The sequence below is a fragment of the Rhinoraja longicauda genome, chromosome 20 (assembly GCF_053455715.1).
Source record: "Rhinoraja longicauda isolate Sanriku21f chromosome 20, sRhiLon1.1, whole genome shotgun sequence".
NCBI classification, from domain to species: domain Eukaryota; kingdom Metazoa; phylum Chordata; class Chondrichthyes; order Rajiformes; family Arhynchobatidae; genus Rhinoraja; species Rhinoraja longicauda.
In genome coordinates this window covers 32,984,617-33,005,890 of record NC_135972.1, presented here as the reverse complement: position 1 = coordinate 33,005,890, position 21,274 = coordinate 32,984,617, and the positions used below count along the sequence as shown (strand labels likewise).

Genomic DNA, 21,274 nt, shown 5'->3' with positions numbered 1-21,274 from the left:
GTGCTTACAAGTTTGAGATCTTCTCCGAGATCTTCGGTTTCCTCCCACACTCCAAAGACGTACAGGTATGTAGGTTAATTGATGGGTAAATGTAAAAATTGTCCCTAGTGTGTGTAGGATGGTGTTAATGTGCGGGGATCGCTGGGCAGCATGGACTCGGTGGGCCGAAGGGCCTGTTTTCATGCTGTATGTCTAAATCTAAAATCTATTCAGATATTACACCGTATTGATGATACAGGAAGCTTGTTCATTGTGAGAAACAGGCAAACCATATTTCAACCACTAAATTCCCATGCTTGAAATCAATAGTTACAATAATCACCAATTTCGAGTAAGTCAAGCAATTCCATTAGGTCAGAGAACAGTTCGATTTGAATTTGGCAATGACAGCTGCTACATATAATTTAACAATTATCAAGGTAGGAATACAGCTTTCCAATTTACCATCAGAAGCTCTTTTTGAGGACGTTGTTGTTAATCTGAAACCTGCTGGAAGTGTTTCAGAAGATCCTGGCATCATGCTGATTCCATGAACTTCACGTGGAGGGAACTGTTTTCTCCAGGAAGGCCCTCGTTGAAAATCTTTCTCATCAGTCTTGAAGAAAATAATACAATGTATTTTTAATGGTTCGAAATAAATTGGCAAGTTGCCTCTCATTCCCACCCAACGTGAACGATACTCTCTGTAGAACCCCCAAGGCAATTTGCAAGAGCTTGATCAAACAATAATTGCCACGGCGCCATGTAACTAATTAGAACAGATTATTAAAAGTTTGGTCAAAGAGGTAGGGGTTTAAAGAGCATATTTTAGAGGTAGAAGCAAGGAGGCAAAGAAGCTCTGGGTGAGAACTGCAGAGCACATGGTCATGCCCATTAATGACTGCCAAAGATGCAGCGATGAAATGAGGAATAAAGAAAGGGCACAGATATTTTGAAAGGTTATAAGGTTGGCGGTTACACAAATATGGAGATGTTAGATTATGCAAGAATTTGAAAACATATCTTTAAATTGTGGAAGGTTTTTGAAGGCTTTTTGTAAATAGTGCAAAAGAGCATGGAAACGTAAGTTATAATGAATTCAATTTAAAACTTTGGTTCCAGTTTTGCTATATAGAGGCTCCATTCTCACAGAGATATTTGAAAAGATTTATGAAGAATAAAATGGTTATCTGGACACCTAGCAAATATTTTATAAATTAACTTCAATAACTATTGCTAATAAAATTATGCAAAATTATCGTGTGGGAAATTACTTACATCATCAAGAGTTCTTTCTGTGCCAAGTGCAAGGAGGTTGTTATATTCCCTTTCAAGAACTTGTCTTGCCTGAATAAAAGAAAATTTGAGTTAACAGAGTAAAATGCAAATGAACAAAATAATTTCAATATTAACCCATGTTCAAGCTTAAATCTTCAGGGTTACATTTAGGAATAATTTCAAATCAGATGTAGCAAACAGAAGTAGTAAAGTTTTCTTATGTACTTATCATCTGCTCCAGAATAAATTAATATTTGACAATGTTTATTTCATGGGAAAGGTGATTGGAGATTATTAAGTGTAAGAAAATAACTGCAAATGCTGGTACAAATCGAAAGTATCACAAAATGCTGGAGTAACTCAGCAGGTCAGGCAGCATCTCAGGAGAGAAGGAATGGTATGAAGAAGGATCTCGACCGAAACATCACCCATTCCTTCTCTCCTGAGATGCTGCCTGACCTGCTGAGTTACTCCAGCATTTTGTGATACCTAGAGATTATTAAGAATCTCTTTAGGAGACCAGGAGACTTCCAGATGCATTCAGAAGGCAGTAGAAAGTAGGTAGCTCTAGAGATCAACAAGAGCTTCAGTATTTCCATATTCATTGACCTCATTGTTATTCTCGGTGGGTACATCTCCATCTGTACAACTATGTCCCTGTTGTTCCTCACACATTAATCACTATTGTCAGCCTTATACCTATATTTCAGTTTACACATACTCTGTAATTTCAAGCTGATAGCTATATCACTCAAAACATGATGTTCACCAACACTGTTTTTTTTTGCTTTGGTGAGAGCAAACAGTTCAAAACTGAATGTGGCAGGATCTAATTATCGGATGGCAGGCCCATCTGTATATCCTAAAAGCTCATGAAGGAGAAAGAGGCTTTAGGCAAAGGAGGATCCCATCAAAAGATGGTGTAAGAGAGAGAGGCCTTCCCCCCGATGTGGTGCCAGGGCAACTTTCATAACACATTGTTTCTCAAGGGAACTTCACTCCACCAGATCTGCTGCCTGGCAGGAAGCCGATAATGGGCTACCCTGACACACCATGGCTTTGTGATTTATCAGGCATGGTACCATGGTAACGCTTCATGGAGGAGCACGATGAAAATATCCATCAGAATAAGACTTTAGAATCTGCAATTCTAACTCTAATAGATAACATTGCTATTTAATCTTGCAGAAATATCTCTCTATAGAGAGTCATCGAATTTACAGCTCAGAAGCAAGCCCTTTGGTTCACTATGTCTGTGACAAAGTTAAGGGTGTTCAGTTATTTAATTCCTCTCAGCACTTGTTATTAATATCTCATCCGGGTGATTGGTAATTTCACCACCTTCTTTTTAGGCAGCCCCTTGGGGTCGAGGATTACTTGCTTTTGCTCCAAATTCAATTGGGATCTAAGGTGACTGATGAGACTAAAGCCCCTGTCCCACTGAGGTGATGTTTTAGGCGACCAGGCTGTCACCACATGGTCACCGGGGTGTCGCTTGTACGGTCGTGAGTAGTCTCCAAAGAGTCGGAGCGTTTTTCTGGTCGCCACTGGATTTTGAAGTGTTTAAAAATTTTCGACGTCTGTTGGTTTGACGCCAATGAACGTAGCTTGACATCTCCTGACGTAGGTGCTGTCGTAGGTTGTCGCCAGGTTGTCACCAGGTCACATAGGTTGTCGCCGGTGTTGACTTCGGTGAATTCCATTGGCGACTACCAACGTCAACCTATGTCAACCGGCGACAGGTTCCGGCGACAAAACCAGAGGCGTAAATGACGTGAATTGTCTTTAGTTGTCGCCAACAGGGTCGTAGCTTGTCCTAGCTTGTCGCAGGTAGACGTAGGTTGGCTTCGGTTGTCGTAGGTTGTCGCCTGCGTGGTCGTAACTTGTCATAGGCGTGGCCGTAGGTGGATGTCCTAAGTCACGACGATTGGATTGCCGGTTGTCAGCAGCTTGCCGCAGCTTGACGTCGACTAGGTGGTAGGTTGTTGTAGCTTGTCGTAGACATTGTCATGGGGGGGGGTCCAGTTGCCGGTTTTTCGGCGACTTGCTACGACTCTGACAGTCGCCGGCAATCGCCTAAGTGGGACAGGGGCTTAATGTGGGACCCATAAACTTTTCCACAGATGGGGCAGGAGTTGTCCAAAGGATGGGTGTGAGAACAGTGTGTAGTGTGGTGTGCTTCTTCCACCAGAAGATAAGACTTTATTGCCTTCCATCACAGAGAGGAATGTGGAGGAGCCGCTGTGATGGATGTTAATGTTACATTTTTATGTGGTTGCGTGTTTTGTTGCTTTTTTGGTATGGCAAATCTGCCTCTGTTTCGATTTCACCATTTTACTAACAATTCAATCTTAGAATATAGAATAGTACAACACAGAAAAAGGCTCCTCAGCCCACAATGTTGATACTGAACATAAACTAATCTCCTCTGCCTGCACGTAATCCAAATCTCTCCATTCTCTGCATATTAATGTGCCTATCTAAAAGCCTATTGTACCTGCCGCTACCATCACCCCTCAGCGCGTTCCAGGCACCAACCATTTTCTGCGTAAAAAAACTTGCCCAGCAAATCTTTAAATTTCCCCCTCTCCCATTAAAGCTATGACCTCTTGTCTTTGACAGTTCCACTTGGGAAAGAAGTTCTGATTGTCTACGCCATCTCTGCCTCTCATGATTTTATATACTTCCACCAGGTCTCCCCTCAACCCCCAACGTTGACGCTCTTCCACCGAACCATGTTATAGAAACAGTGTCAATGACTTTTGAGCTGCTGAGTGTTTCTAACAGGTACGGTGTAAATGAGATGGGCCACTTGGTTTTTAATCAATCGGGTTTGTACGTACCCTTGAACAAAATGAATAAATATATTATACTGATTACCTTTGCTAGCCACAGAACATTATTTATTGTACTTTTTTTCTTGATTATGATCATTTTTCGTTAAAAGTGCCATTCCTTATCAGGACTTCTTTACAGATTGCAGCATGCTGATTCATAACATTGTGGACGGGATCTCAAACCATGACCAGATTGAGTACAGGAAGGAGAGGGAGAGCATGGTGTTAAGACAACGACTTCTCCTTGAATGGCTGCAAGATGATAGAGTTGGTTATTGACTTGAGGAAACAAGGTGGTGAACATGCTCCCGTCCCCCCTGACATCAGTCTGAAGAAGGGTCTCGACCCGAAGAGTCACCCATTCTTTCTCTCCAGAGATGCTGCCTGACCCGCTGAGTTACTCCAGCATTTTGTGATACCAGAGAAAAAGTCCAATGTCTACAGGAAGTAGTTCAGAAAAGTGTGATTGTACCCTAGACTATGGAAGGACTGATCCTAAGTCTCATATCATAGGGGAAGAAGCTGTTCCTGACTTTATTTCCGTATCTTCTGCCTGATGTGGATGGGTAGAAAGAGGAATGATTGGGGTGGGAAAGGTCCTTGATTCATATTGGCTATTTTAGCAAGGCAGCTGAGGTGTAGATGAAGTCAACGGTGGGGAGTCTGGTCTGTGTGATCGACGGGGGAACATCCACAACTCCCTGCAACTTCTTGTGGTTTTGGGACGAGCTGTTCCCAATCCGTGCTGTGATGCAACCCGACAGTATGCTTTTGATGGTGAATTTGTATAAGTTTGTAAGAGTCATCGGAGACATGTTGAATTTCCTCTGTCTCCTGAGGACGTGGAAGCGTTGGTGTGCTTTTTTGGCTGTAACTTCAATGTTTGACACATTCCAAATGTGTCCTGCACCAACAATCTGTCCACATTGAAGCCATGGCCAAAAAGCACACCAACATCTCGACTTCCTCAGAAGTCCAAGGAAGTTTGCCATGTGCCCAGCGTCTTATGAACTTTTACAGATGCATTGTAGAAAGCATCCTATTGGGATACATCACAACATTGTTTGGCAACAGCTCTGCCCAAGATTGCAGAACATGACAGAGGGTTGTGGATCACACAAACCAGCTTCTCTCCCCATTGACACCATCTACACTTCACAGCCCCTCTTCTCCCTCTTGAAAATAGAAAAGCTTGAAAGCTTTACCAACAAATTCAGGAACAGTTTCTTCACCACAGATATTAAACAACTGAATGGCCTCTCTCAAGCTAAAGGCGTAGTCCTGATCCTCCAACCTACCTCACTGTGGCTCTTGCACTTTTTTTCTATTCTGCACTCTCTGTAACTGCAACAGTAAAATGCTCTAACTCTATATTCCACACTCTGCTATTTTTCTCTTTACACTATCTGTTGTACTTGTGCATGGCTTTATTGTACCCATGTATAGTATAATTTGACTGGATAGTACACAAAGTCTTTCATTATGCCTTGGTACATGTGACAATAATAAACTCATACTTAGACCATATACTGATTCTACCTAATTTTCACAAAGATGCTATAACTCATCTAACAATGTATTGGCTCACTTTTGCCAAAGCAGAAATATGTTCTCAGAGAGAGAAATTGAATTTGATTAAAATCTACACACAAAACGGAAAATAAAGACATATTAAACTGGAGTTTGGTTTACCTGTGTGTTTTGTGTGGGAATTTGAAGTATTAATGCCAAACTGTTGTAGTTAAAGTTTTCATCCAAAGCAAGGAGTGCTCCATGGATACCACTTTCCATGAGGTTGTTGGCATAGTCTCGAAGACCAATCGACAATATCCACCTGATGACGCGGTCATTGCTCCACACTATTGTATCTGGAAAGGTAACATTGGACAGTGAGCGTTATCAACATTACCATTAAACCTAATGGAATGAAGGCACCATAAGATACCTAAAAAAATTAAACAGAAATAAAATCAAAAATAAATAACCGACACTGTCCTTTCCAATCTCCAATCAAATTAAATGCGATTCCAAATCTTTCCTGGGTCATTACAGAGGCCAATTCTCAAGTGAAGAAACTTACCTGGAAGGGCCTGAATGTTAACAGTTCACTTTGGAACCACAGGACACAGCAGACACAATTTTAGGTCAAAGAACCTTCATCAGAACAGGGACTAGTTCGAGATGAAAACAACTTGTAAGGTGTGGAGATCCTCTTTCTCCATGCATTAAACTGTTTAATCCAAATTGTACACCCCTGCCTAGCAAGTAAGAATGGTTTCAATATTCCACCAGGAAAATTGGCATTATTATTAGCTAATGAATATAATTTCTGTTGTGAATTCCCTCCATGCAGAATTTGAACGAAAAACCCACTATTTCCCTTCCTATCATTTATGCCGCCAAGCACTCTTTCCAGGTGAAGGAGCAATTTATTTGTAGTTCTTTCCATTTAGTGAACTGTATTCTGTGTTGGAAACACTGTGTTGGAAACACTGTGTTGGTGTTCTGTACACTGGGTAGACCATGCATTGATGAGATGACTGATTTTGTAATCTGCAGACATGACTCTGAGGTCTGGTTTCTTGGCAACTTAATTCTCTGTCGCATGCCAAACCTAATGCCCAGCACTTGGCCTCCAAAACTGTTTTGAATGAATCTCAATGCAAGTTCAAGGAATAGTATCTCACATTCTGACTGGTTTTATTACAACATTCCAGACTCGGCAGGTAATCAGAGTGCTCAAATTGTTATTTCATATTATAAGGATTTACAAGATTTCTCTTTGATAACTGTAGGTTAGAGTCAGAGGTGTAGAGCACAAAACAAACCCTTTGCCCCACCACATCCACACTAAACGTTTTGTGTATATACATTAATTCCATTTGCCTGTATGCATTCCATACTTTTCCTGTCTAAATGCCTCTTAAACATAGTGATTGTATCTGACTCCACCAACTGTTCTAGTAGCAAGTTTCATATACCTACCACTCTGTAAAGCAAATTTCTCTCAAATCCCCTTTAAAACTCCTTCTTCGTATTTTAAACATATGCCCTCTCTTTTGTTAATACCCCTACCATGGGTAAAAGATTCTGACTGTTAATCCTATCCATGCCTCTTATAATTTTGTTCACCCCAATCGGAACATCCCTCAGCTTCTTTCACCCCAGGGAAAATACAACCGGCCTAACCAAACTCTTCCTTGAACTAATTAAGTTTGCAGATGACATTAAAGTGGGTGGTATTGTAGATAGCGAAGATAGTTATCAAAGGTTACAACACAATCTTGATCAGTGGGGCAAGTGGGCAAAGGAATGGTTAATGGAGTTTAATACAGATAAATGTGAGGTGTTACATTTTGGGAAGTCTAACCATGGCAGGCCCTTCACTGTATATGGCAGGATTCTGGGGAGTGTTGTAGATCAGAGGAGTCTAGGAGAGCAAGTACATAGCTCCTTGAAAGTGGTGTCACAGGAAGATAAATTTGTGCTCGTTTTTGGTCACGCTGATATCGGAAAGGTGTTATTATGCTGGAAATTGTGCAGAGAAGATTTACGAGGATGTTGCCAGGACTCAAGAACCTGAGCTATGGGGAGAGGTTGGGCAGACCAGGACTGAATTCCTTGTAGTGTAGAAGGATGGGAAGTATTTTATGGACATGTATAAGAACATGAGGAGAATAGATAGGGTAGATGCACAGTCATTTACTAAAGTAGGGGAATCAAAAGCTTACAACCTTGCGGTATGAATATCGATTTCTCTAATTTCAAATAACCCTTGCATTCCCTCTCTCTCCCTCCCACCATAGTAGTCCTGCTAGTTTCACTGTTCGTATTCCTTCATTATCTCCACCCCAGCTAACAATGGACCATTGTGGGCTTCTTGGCCATCAGTGTTGGCCCTTATTTGTTTAGTACCTTTTCGTACTTCTAGTGTCTCTCTCCCCTGACTCTTAATCTGAAGGATCTTGACCCGAAACGTCACCTGTTCCTTTTCTTCAGAGATGCTGCCTGACCCGCTGAGTTACTCCAGCATTTTGTGTTGATCTTAGGAGAATCAAAAACCAGAGCACTTGGGTTTAGGGCAAGAGGTGAAAAATTTCATAGGAACCTAAGGGACAACTTTTCCACAGAGAGGATGGTGGGTATATGGAATGAGCTGCCAAAGGAGGCAGTTGAGGCAGAAACTATAACAACATTTAAACAACATTTGGACAGGTACATGGATAGGAAAAGTTTAGGGGTTATGGGCCAAATGTGAGCAGATGGGACTAATGTAGATAGGGCACCTTGGAGGGCATGGGCAAGCTGGGCCGAAGGGCATGTTTTTGTGCTGTATGAATCTATGACACTACAATCTTCTAATCCAGGTAACATTTTGATGAATCATTTCTGCCTTCTTGCCAGCAGCAAGCTATAATCCAAATTCAGTTTAATTACCGTTTTTGAAAGTTAGAACATAATGTTCCAGGTTTTATATTCTATCGCCCAACCTATGAACGCAAGCATGCAACATGCTTCTTTCAACACCCGATCTATCTGTGTTTCCACTTTCAGAGAGCAATGGATTTGAACCTCAAGGCCCCTCTGTTCAATGTTGCTTGGCATCTGGTCACAGATTTCAATTTTACTCTTTCCTCTACTCAGATGCTTTTATTTTAAATCTGTTTACATTTAATTTATCATTGTCCTGATGTAAAGCCATCAATCTGAAAGACAACTGTTTCCTTCCATAGAATGGTGTTTATTGCCACTTTTAAAGACCCAGAGTAACACTGTGACCATCATGTGTTGAAGCCAAAAGTCCTGAGAATCAATAGAAATCGGTGTATTGCTAATTAGGCATACTCAGAGAATTCAGCAAAATCAGCTGGTAATCCTGGAAGGAGATTCAGCAGTAGGGGTGCCAACAATAAGGGACAAAGTGACGTTCACCTCCCCCAGCCAGCGGCCACGTGCTCCCGCTCCACCAATGGCGGCCGCCCGTGCCAGGAGGCGGGTTGTTATGCAACCTCCGTTAGGCGGCCCCCGGGCCTACACTGTCTGGACCTACACTGTCTGGACCTACACCGTCCTGACCTACACCGTTCGGGCCTACATCGCCCCCCCTTGCCTAATACGGGACAAGGGCAATCCCATACGGGACAAACCAATTTAGCCCAATATACGGGATGTCCCGGCTAATACGGGACAGTTGGCAACCCTATTCAGCAGTGAGTTAAGGATTGTAACAGTTGCCACTCAGATGGAGTTTGGGTACACTCCTACTCCTTCTGGTTCCATTAGGATATGAAATGAAACATAGCTTACCTAAGGATGTGTTTATTTTTCTTATCTCTACATCAATTTCCCCAAAGATTGTAAGATGAAATGCTTACTTCATCTTGCTTATGTCAATCTCATGCTTGTTTCACACATCTACCCAAGTCAATAGAAAAGCTCCTAACTATTTAGCAACTGCAGGCTGCATCCAATGGGCATCATACCATGTTATGGCCAAAACTGGATGGTTCGCAAGTCAACATCTAACCTGGAATTTTGAAAACAATTGCATGAATTCATGTCGTTGGCAGAATTTGTAAAACGTGAGAAATTGCAGACACTGTGAATAATAACGGTAAATGTTCTCAGAGAAGTACAACTGAAAATTATTATAGCAAGAATTTAGCTTTATGGCAAGGACGCTTGCCATTTACAAACGTTTATGTAAATACAGTGGCATAGCTGGTACTTAAATCGTAAGCAGAGCACATTGGGTAGATAATGTGGAACTGGGAACTACCAGAAAGGGCTGTTTATCTTCATTGAACAGTAGAGTATAAGAATGGGCTCTTCGGCCCACAATGTCAGTGCTGAATGTGGTGCCCACACCTATGTCTGATCTGCTAAGCAGATCCACCATTTTTTGCTTTATTTTATAGGATTAGGTCACAGTTCAGGGAAGGAATCAAAAAGCTTGAAAAGACAGTTGGACAGCATTGAAAAGAGTAGGCACCTGATTAATTCACTTGATATAACATTATCAGACTGACATGATTTTATATTCTATGCTTTAAATTGAATGCCTTTATGTTGAGCTCCCTGTTTTACATGTTTCAATGCAGATTTGATGTCTGTTTCGTTTCCATCCATTCGAGCAATTTTTTCTTTGAGATGAAAATCCACAGGATGCTGGAAAGCTAATTGCATCCTGCTGGATGCTGAGAGTAAAGAAGTCTGTCTGCTGCCAGGATCAGCACCACCCAGCCTGCAACTGTTTATGCCTCAGTCAAAATATGCAAAGATTCTCTATCAGACAGTCGGCAGACCTCAAATCTGTTAGCTCTTTCCTTTCAAGGTCTGTTCAGATTGAGTGGGTCCTACGTAGAGCCCCTCTTTATGGAGAATTCCATTATGTGGTTGCATGGTTATTCATTGGGAAAAATAAACAGAAAGGATTGACAGTTACGCACAATGCAGAATGTGCATCATCTACAAAATGCACCTAGTTACTCTTACAGGTACTCAGCAGCACCTCTGAAGTCTGCAACACCAATAAGGAAAAGGGCAACAGGTTAAAAAGGATGCTAATATAGTGCTTACAGGTTAAAAGGGATGTTGTTATAGTGCCTTCCATTGGATAGGCCAAAATATATTTCCCATATAGACTGCCTGATTGCAATTCTTTGCTCAATTTGACAGAAATAAAACAGTTGCAGGCTGTGTAGTGTTGATGCTGAAAGCAGACAAACATCTTTAATAACCAACGACTGTTCTCACAGAATGGTTAATTTTTAGGGGATACAGCAGGTAACAATGAAGTGGGTCTGGAGCAAACTCCCATTCTCGCTGGAGGAAACCCCCATTTTCAGTATCTAAAGCACGAGGACCCTGAAGGTTGTCTCCATGATTATATGTGCTTTTGCCAGAGACTACTGGATACAGAGTTGGTGAGATGAGCCAGGTTTTGTGAATAGCCTCTGTCCTCAAAGAGTTAGCATTTGGTTCTGTGTGGTGACCACGCACTGGTTGTCATCTGAAAATGAACCTTATCAAGGAAGCTTCTCTGGTGTGTGTCAATGATTGTCAGTGGGGCAGTATAAAAGCTGCACATTCAGAAAATTAAATCTTTTGCTGTGCTGAAAGAGCTCAGGTTTCTTGTTCTAAACCCTTAATGCCACATGGATGATTAATTACTCCCTGGCCATGAGGAAGCCTTATATCTACTTCTCTGTTAAGGAGGATTAATTCTCCTTTCTTGAGTAGAGAAATTCTGCAAAGTTTCTTATATAAGAAATGAGTATAGAAGTTGGGAGATCATGTTGCAGTTGTATAAGGCGTTGGTGAGACTACATTTCGGATATTGTGTTCAGTTCTGGGCACCATGTTATAGGAAAGATATTGCCAAGCTTAAAAGGGTTCAGAGAAGATTTACGAGGATGTTGCCAGGACTAGAGGGTGTGAGCTATAGGGAGAGGTCGAGTAGGCTGGGTCACTATTCCTTGGAGCGCAGGAGGATGAGGGATGATCTTATAGAGGTGTATAAAATCATAGAGGAATAGATCGGGTAGATGCACAGAGTCTCTTGCCCAGAGTAGTGAAATCAAGGACCAGAAGACATAGGGTCAAGATGAAGGGGAAAAGATTTAATAGGAATCTGAGGGGTGACTTTCTCACACAAAGGGTGGTGGGTGTAAGGAACAAGCTGCCAGAGGAGGTAGTTGAGGCTGGGACATGTTGGCCGGTAAGAAACAGTTAGCCAGGTACATGGATAGGGCAGGTTTGGAGGGATATGGACCAAGCACAGGCAGGTGGGACTAGTGTAGCTGGGACATGTTGGCCGGTATGGGCAAATTGGGCCGAAGGGTCTGTTTCCACACTGTATCACTCGATGATTCTATAATGCTGGACTGCAAACTGGGAAATGTAGAAGAAATTAGCTGCAACTGCATGAAATAATTTGGAGAATTAAGGCCATTTTGACCTTCGCTCCCATGAGCAGAGCATTCCTGGCATGACTCTAAGGCAGGACATCTGTGTACATCAGGAAGCAGATCTTAATGCCCATCTCCTTGGAACATCTTGGCCTCAAGACACACTGGTTCTCCATCAGATAGAAATAAGAATATTACTCATGGAAGCCTTTTGAGGATGGGCCCTTCTTCAAACCTTCTTCCCGATCTTGTTTGACCTCCTCTAGTAAGAAACGATTCACTTCAAATTTTCATTCCTGCTCAATCTCTCGCAAGAAGATAACTACATTTTCAATTTTCTAGATAAAAATTGCATCCTTCACCCCAGTTCTCACCTCAACAATAGAAGATATAATTTAATATAATTATGATGCCTATTTCAGTGGAAATCATTGTAATCTCCAAATCAGATGTTTATTGCATTAAAGCTAAACAAAATTTCAGCACCAGTGGGAAAACAACCCAAAAATAACTACTGGTTAAAGACTGGCTGAAATAAGTTTTCTTAATATTCTTGATTCTTATCTGAACTATAATTCCCTTGGGCGTTCATTTTAGAAAAGAAAATGGCCTAGAAATGGAATGGTCCCCATTTTGACACATTAGACACATTTCACCATAAACCAATTATACAAAGGTTAGCCAGGGTGGGGGTGGGAGGGTGTCAGGGTAAGGATCAGTGAGCAGAAGTCTGGAGTTGGACTCAATGGATAGATGCTGCTGTGGGAGTCAGTAACATTCATTTCCAGAAAAGGAACAACAGGTTGTGAGTGAGGCACGTTGTGGTCAGGGTTTATTGTGGGAGTAGCAGTGCAGACAAAGTTAAATGTGGACAGGCTGTTACCAATTTTATCTGTTTCATTGGGTCAGATCAACCTCCATAACGGCCACCACTTAATGCCTTTGATAAACAGAAGTGATCCAGTTGTGCCTAACGAGAGAGGTAAACTGGAGTACTAGATCAAAAGAAAAGTTTTTTTTAAATATGGTTGAAAGCTGTAAGCTTGAGTGTGGGAACATTTTAGAGTTCAGCTGAGATCCAATATGTTGCTAAGGGAAAGTAAAACACACCAGTAATTCAGCAAGAAACATAAAAACAGTCTGTGAAAGCTTCGATTAATATTTATAAAAGAGATATCATATAGTGGGCATCACAGGGACTGTGACAGAACAGGGGATGAGGACATGGCAGAGAAACAATGCAAATATTTGTGCCAAATTTCATGGAAGAAATTAACAAAAGCCTCCAGAGTGAAATTAGCATTGGTAAAAGTATAGTGTTCAGGTGATTTACAGGGCTGAAAGCCATTACATTTTCAGGACCTGATTTAGGAAATCCAAACAATTTGAAAGGGTCGTCCATTGAAGTAGTGAATACATTTCACATCATTTCCTAAAATGAATAAAATCATATATGACAATATGACAATCTGAGGTTGAAGTTTAGAAGTTGTACTTAGCAGAGTAAATAAAGGGGGACAAGTATATTTGGCTTCTCAGAAGACCGATGATCTAGTCGGAGGGAGGAACTGAAGGGAATCCACATTAGGCAGAAAATGGTGTTTGGTAAACTGTTGAGACTGAAGGCAGATAAATCCCCAGGACCTGATGGTCTGCATCCCAGAGTACTTGAGGAGATGGCCCTAGAAATCGTGGTTGCATTGGTGATCATTTTCCAATGTTCTCTCGACTCTGGATCAGTTCCTGTGGACTGGAGGGTAGCCAATGTAACTCCACTTTTTAAGAAAGGAGGGAGAGAGAAAACGGGGAATTATAGACCAGTTAGCCTTACATCGGTAGTGGAGAAGATGCCGGAGTCGATTATTAAAGAGGTTATAGCAGCACATTTGGAAAGCAGTGACGGAATCGGTCAAAGGCAGCATGGATTTATGAAGGAGAAATCATGCTTGACTAATCTTTTGGATTTTTTTTGAGGATGTAACAAGTAGACTGGATAAGGGAGAGCCAGTGCATTTGGTGTATCTGGACTTTCAATGTCTTTGACAAGGAACCACACAAGAGATTAGAGTGCAAAATTAGAGCACATGGTATTGGGGGTAGGGTATTGACATGGATAGAGAACTGGTTGGCACTCAGGAAGCAAAGAGTAGGAATTAACGGGTCCTTTTCAGAATGGCAGGCAATGACTAGTGGGGTGCCGCAAAGTTCAGTGCTGGGACCCCAGTTGTTTACAATATATATTAACGATCTAGATGAGGGAATTAAATGTAACATCTCTAAGTTTGCGGATGACACGAAGCTGGGTGGCAGTGTGAGCTGTGAAGAGGATGCTATGAGGCTGCAGGGTGACTTGGATAGGTTGGGTGAGTGGGCAGAAGCATGCAGTATAATGTGCATAAATGTGAGGTTATCCACTTTGGTGGCAAGGACAGGGAGGCAGATTATTATCTTAATGGTGTCAGATTAGGAGAAGGGGAGGTGCAATGAAACCTGGGTGAGCATGTACATCAGTCACTGAAAGTAAGCATGCAGGTTCAACAGGCAGCGAAGAAAGCCAATGGCATGGTGACCTTCATTGTGAGAGGATTTGAGATTAGGAGCAAGGAGGTCCTACTGCAGTTGTACAGAGCCCTGGTGAGACCGCACCTGGAGTATTGTGCGCAATTTTGGTCTCCTAATTTGAGGAAGGACATTATTGCTATTGAGGGAGTGCAGCGTAGGTTCACCAGGCGTGACTGACATATTATGAAAGAATGGGTCGACTGGACTTGTATTCACTGGAATTTAGAAGGATGAGAGGGGATCTTATAGAAACATATAAAATTGTTAGAGGATTGGACAGGCTAGATGCAGGAAAAATGTTCCTGGTTCCTGGGGGAAGTCCAGAACCAGGGGTCACAGTTTAAGAATAAGGGGTAGGCCATTTAGGACTGAGATGAGGAAGAACCTCTTCACCCAGAGAGTTGTGAATCTGTGGAATTCTCTGCCACAGAAGGCAGTGGAGACCAATTCACTGGATGTTTTCAAGAGAGAGTCCGATTTTGCTCTTAGAAGGGAATCAAAGGATATGGGGAAAAAGCCGGAACGGGGTACTGATTTTGGATGATCAGCCATGATCATATTGAATGGCATTGCTGGCTCGAAGGGCTGAATGGCCTACTCCTTCACCTATTTTCTATGTCTATGTTTCTATGTTAATGGGGGATCTCACAAGAGATAGTTAAACACAAATTGAGATCGTGGGATTGGGAGTAGAATGCTGGCACTGACAACTGGTAACAGGATTAAAAAGGTCATTTCTAGATTTGGTGACCGTGCCTCACAGGATACAACAGAGATTGATGCTAGGGCCCAACTGTTCACAATTGATATCAATAATCTGGCTGAGGAATGATATAAGACCATAGGAGCAAAATTAGACCATTCAGACCATCAAGTCTACTCCACCAATCAGTTATGGCTGATCAATTTTTCTCTCTCAGCCCCTTTGATGCCCTTTCCAATCAATAATCAATCAATCTCCATCTTAAAATTACCCAAATGTCTTGGGTTCTACAGATAGGCTAAGTGAATGGACAAAGACATGGAACATAGCAAAGTAAATGTGCAGACAATTGCAAGAAAACAATGTTTTTAAAAGATGAGAGATTGAAAGGTGCCAGTGTTCAAAGTGACCTGGATGTTGTAGTGCACAAATCACTGGAAATTACTGTGCAGGTCAGACCAAGGACTTGAATAAATGTCATATTGCAATTGTAACGCTGAGTACAAAGTAAAGTTCCAGTTTCCCTCCCAAGGGAAGGAGATAATTACAATAGGGGAAAGCAGCGAAGGTCCACAAGATTTATTCTTTGGAAGGAGGTGCTTGTCCTATGAGAATATATGGAGCATATTGTCCACATCATCTCCCTGTGTCCCTCTTGAGTTTAGAAGAATGAGAAGTGATTTAATTGAAACATAAAAAAACTCTCTTCGGACTTAACACGGTAAATGGCGTTTAACTCAGCTGGAGTGCCTATTACTAAGAATCAACCTTCAGGATGGAAATGAGGAGAAATGTATCCAAAAGACTGTGAATCTTGGAATTCCCTATCTGAGAGAGGTGGAGACTCGTTTGCTAAGGATATTCAAGGTAGAAATGTATAGATTTTTGAATCTTCAGGAAAACAAGGAATATGTAGCTAGTTCAGGAGCTGAAAGTTCTAATTTAATTTCCACTAGACCAAGTGGACCCGTTGGACCCAAACCTCTCCTACATTGGTGCAGCACCCTCTCTTTCCCCCTCCCCCCTTCCCTCTCCCCCACCTCCCCTCTCCTCCTCTCCCCTCCCCCCTTCCCCTCCCACCCTTCTCCTCCCCCCCACTCCATCCCCCTCATCCTCCCTTCTCCCCCCTTCCCTCCCCCTCCCTCCACCCCCCCCCTCCCTCCCTAGGAGATAGATTTAAACTTTAAAATGTGAATAACTTTAAAAATATAACACCGATTTCAATGAAACTTCCATTAGCACCAAAGGGACGACGGTGAGTAAGGTGGGCCTAAAATTATTGCACTATCGTGTACCGTTTTGACTGTAGTTCAGGAACAAACAAACAAACAAATGAGAGTTTTAGTATATAGATTTGTTATGTTCTCATGGACGAATAAAGACACCGCCTCTGGCGAGCCACAAAACTCTAATGCAAGCTGTGGCTGGGTTTCCTAGAGACCTCATTATGTTGCATGGGTTCCTATAGAGATCAATCCATGTATGCAGAAATGTTGGGAAGATTTATAATCAAGAAAACACCACAGATTAATAAGGAAGTAATAATAACAATTTCTGAAAATCGAGTCCGCCTTCCTCTGGTTTGCAGCTATAAAAGCTCTAATCTCCCTCCATGTGTTTCTGGTCACCGCAAGGTAAATTGCATGGTTACCTCACTGACTGTTCCTATTAGGATATTTGAACTGTCTTGTGGATGCCAACCTCATCTCACAAGTTGTTTGTTGGATACATGGAGTCTGACATCAAAATCCGTAAAACTGCATGAATCTGTAATTTTCCAGAGAAGTTTTGTTTTTCCTTAATATTGGATTATGTAGTGAATAGATACATGCCATTACTTGACCCAGCTTTGAGGGATTTATTTTCAACTGTCTGCAAGATTTTAAGTTCATTTCTAAAGTATATGTGTTTTGAAGACATTTTAAGACTTTTAAGAGACACAACCAGTGCGTAATTAAATAGTATACATTAGTTGTGCAAAGTGATGTTCTGCTCTACTTGTATAAATCTTTCATCTTCAAATACACCCAACATATGTTAAAATTCCTATGCGTTACAAGGACTCCCAGAAAATATCAGTTACTTCTTTATCATGTTTCAGCTATCACATTTCATGCATTATAATTTAACACATGTTCTAACTCACAATAAGAATGATACTCATTATTTATATTTTACATATACATAGTTTCCCATTTAAGAAAGTATCAGATGTTCCACTATTCACTATTCACTTATTTTGAAACTGTGATAAAACATCTCTCACCTTTAATTTCGTGCTGACTTTGTTCTCTCCTCTTTTCTAGTTCTTTTCTGTCATAGTTCAACCGCTTCAAGCACATAATACCATACTGTAAACTTGTTCTGAAGAAGAACAATACAACAATGTTTGGAATTGTGTTACAGCCGTTTCTGTTTTACACGACAAACGTTTATAATAGTTCAGCTATTGGATGTGTTAGCTCAGAAAGTCGAGGTCCTTGAGATAGGGGTACATTTTAGCGGGTGACGGGTAGACCTAAGCTTCTGTAAATCGCTTGATAAACTGTTGATATCACTTTGGGCAGAATATCCATATTATATAGTTAGCAAAAATATAGTACGAGCTAAGACAAAGTAGTACCATGTCAGTGGAGAACATCATAAACAAAGAGGGAAGTTGGGAATTTTGTGATAGTTGCAATACAGTGCAAACAGAAAGGGGGTAACTCTATCAATAAAAACACTAGTTTGCAGAAAAATAAGTTAATCATCTACATATAATTTTAATTAAGTACAATCAGTTAAAATAAGTCAGAGTAAAGTGCAAGTGGCATCCACATCAGCAAGAGGTACAAATTTGTAGAAAGCAGCATGATTCCATGCAATCATATCTTCAGTAGTTGCCACAGCTGTTGAGCTGGACTGAGATGTTATCACTGTGTCGTGCGGATGAGTTAATAGGAAATTTGGGTTCAGAAGACAGGTTAGTTACAGGTTCCGATTTGGTTAGTAGTCAGATATATGATGATGTAACTCTAACTTAGATAGCTAATCAGATTTGATATGAAGTATCCAACAAGGTATAAGATACTCAATAACATTGTAGATGCAAACAAAGATTATAAGGAAAATGGGAAACCAAAAGTATTTTAAGTTGCGATAGGTAAAACCGAATGCTGCAATGGTATGCAATGAGATCAATTTCCCTCCTGGGATAAATAAAGTTCTATCATTTCATATCGGGTGGAAAAGTTAAGAGGATAGATCCTGGCCTCTGCAGCTGAGACCAAACATCATTAACACCGTATTGCATGCCCAATGTTGGATAAAGGCAATTTCCTAGACATTGTAGAACAATGGGAATTGTTCAACAATATATCCTAAGGAGAACAAAGAATGTTGTACTAACATAGTTGAGTCTGAAGAAAGGCCTCGACCCGAAAGTCACTCATTCCTTCGCTTCAGAGATGATGCCTGTCCTGCTGAGTAACTTCAGCTTTTTGTGTCTATCCAGTTTGAAGTTATGTTGTTAACTCATGGTAAATGGGCATCACTGGCTAGAGTTCCATTTATTACTCCCAAAGATCTGTTAAGAATTTAGTGATGAACTACCACCTCAAATGGCTGCATCTTATGCTGTAGAAGTTTAGTACAATTGAATAAAATGCTGAGATAGACACAAAATGCTGGAGTAACTCAGCGGGACAGGCAGCATCTCTGGAGAGAATGAATGGGTGACATTTCAGATCGAGACCCTACTTCTGACTGTTTAAGGTTAAGGGAAAGGAGAGATATAGACGGTGATGTGGAGATAAAGAACAATGAATGAAAGACAAGCAAAAAAGTAACGATGATAAAGGAAACAGGCCATTGTTAGCTGCTTGTAGGATGAAACTGAGAAGCTAGTGCAACTTGGGTGGGGGAGGGAATGCCGGGGCTACCTGAAGTGAGAGAAATCAATATTCATACCACTGGGCTGTAAACTGCCCAAGCGAAATATGTGATGCTGTTCCTCCAATTTGCATTTAGCCTCACTCTGACATTGGAGGAGACAGAGGACAGAAAGGTCTGTGTAGGAATGGGAAGGAGAATTAAAGTGTCCAACAACTGGGAGATCAGGTTGGATCATGCGGGCTGAGCAAAGGTGTTCCGTGAAACGATCTCCCAGTCTGCGTTTGGTCTAGCCGATGTATAAGAGTCCACATCTTGAACAACAGATACAGTAGATGAAGCTGGAGGAGGTGCAAGTGAACCTCTGCCTAACCTGAAAGGACTGTAGGGGTCCCTGGACAGAGTCGAGGGAGGAGGTATAAGGCTAGGTGTTGCATCTTCTGCGGTTGCAGGGGAAGGTATCTGGGGAGTGGGTGGTTTGGGCGGGAAGGGATGAGTTAACTAAGGAGTTGCGGAGGGAACGGTCTCGGCGGAAAGGGATGGAGATGGGAAAATGTGGCTCGTGGTGGGATCCCGTTGGAGGTGGCGGAAATTTCGGTGGATTCTGCGTCGTATGCGACGGCTGATGGGGTGGAAGGTAAGGACTAGGGGGACTCTGTCTCTGATGTGACTAGGGGAGGGGGAGAAAGGGCGGAGCTGCGGGGTACTGAGGAGACACGAGTGAGGGGCTCATCTATGATGGGAGAGGGGAACCCCAGTTCCCTAAAGAATGAGGACATCTCGGATGTTCTGGTATGGTACATCTCATCTTGAATGCAGATGCGGCGTGGACGGAGGAATTGGGAGTAGGGGATAGAGTCTTTGCAGGAAGCAGGGTTGGAAGAAGTGCAGTCGAGATAGTTGTGGGAGTCAGTGGGTTTTGAAATAGACGTCAGTCAATAGTCTATCTCCTGTGATGGAGACTTTAATTCTCCTTCCCATTCCTACACAGACCTTTCTGTCCAAGATCTCCTCCATTGTCAGAGTGAGGCTAAACGGAAATTGGAGGAACAGCATCTCATATTTCGTTTGGGGAGTTTACAGCCCAGTGGTATGAATATTGATTTCTCTCACTTCAGGTAGCCCCGGCATTCCCTCTCTCTCTATCCCTCCCCCACCCAAGTAGCACTAGCTTCTCATTTTCACCCTAAAAACAGTTTACAATGGCCAGTTTCCTTTATCATCCTTTATCACAATTTTGCATATCTTTTATTCGTTGTTCTTTATCTCTGCACATCATCGTCTATATCTCTCATTTCCCTTATCCCTAACCAGTGTCTCAACCCGAAACATCACCCATTCATTCTCTCCAGAGATGTTGCCTGTCCCACTCAGTTACTCCAGCTCTTTGTGTCTATCTTTGGTTTAAACCAGCATCTGCAGTTCCTTCCTACACGTGAATAAAATGGTGGATTATTTCAGAGGGCAGTTAAGAGTTGCCCTCATTATGGTGGATCTGGAATTACAAATGGGCCAGACTGTGGAAGGAAGCCAGGATTCCTTCCAAAACGGATGGTTGCAAAACAGCTAGATTCCTATGATAGTCAGATCGTGCTTTTGTCCTTATCCCAGAGATTTAATTAATTAATTAATTTTAAAAATTCCTTGCTGCTGCAGTGGAATTTGAAGTCATATCTTGGATTATTAATTTGGGTTTCTGGATTACCAGTGCATTAATAAAACTATTATGCTATCAACCCATTGAAAAGAGAATACGATTTCAATACAAACATTCATATAATCTTGGATATGATTTCTTATGATTAAAATGCATTTACCTCACCTTTTAAAGCTCTGTAAAGGTCACCTCCTCACATCCACAGAAAATAATCTTAACATATCCAATAATTCTTTATAATGTAACACCTCCAGTCCTGACAACATCCTTGTGAATCTTTCCTGCATCTGCTCTAGCTTAATCACATCCACAGTGCAGCAACCAGAACTGTACACGATATTCCATGCGTTTTCTCATCAACATCTTGTACAGCTGCAATGTGATGTCCCAACTTTTGCACTCATGTCCAATGAAGACGAGTGTCCCATTGACTTTCTTCACTACTTAATCTACCTGTATGGCCACTTCCAGGGAA

General features: G+C 41.6%; 1 protein-coding gene across 4 annotated transcripts in view; it reads right to left on the bottom strand.

Moving 5' to 3' along the window:
• The window catches only part of ppfia2 (PTPRF interacting protein alpha 2), a 176,918-nt gene that overhangs the window by 7,181 nt on the left and 148,463 nt on the right, over positions 1-21,274 (bottom strand). For all 4 annotated transcript variants that reach the window (XM_078417366.1, XM_078417368.1, XM_078417367.1 and 1 more), the window contains 4 exons: positions 17,536-17,633; positions 5,787-5,962; positions 1,258-1,326; positions 445-595 (listed from right to left, as the gene is read on the bottom strand). In XM_078417366.1, coding sequence (XP_078273492.1) covers positions 445-595; positions 1,258-1,326; positions 5,787-5,962; positions 17,536-17,633 — 494 coding nt within the window. The remainder of the gene's footprint in view (positions 1-444; positions 596-1,257; positions 1,327-5,786; positions 5,963-17,535; positions 17,634-21,274) is intronic.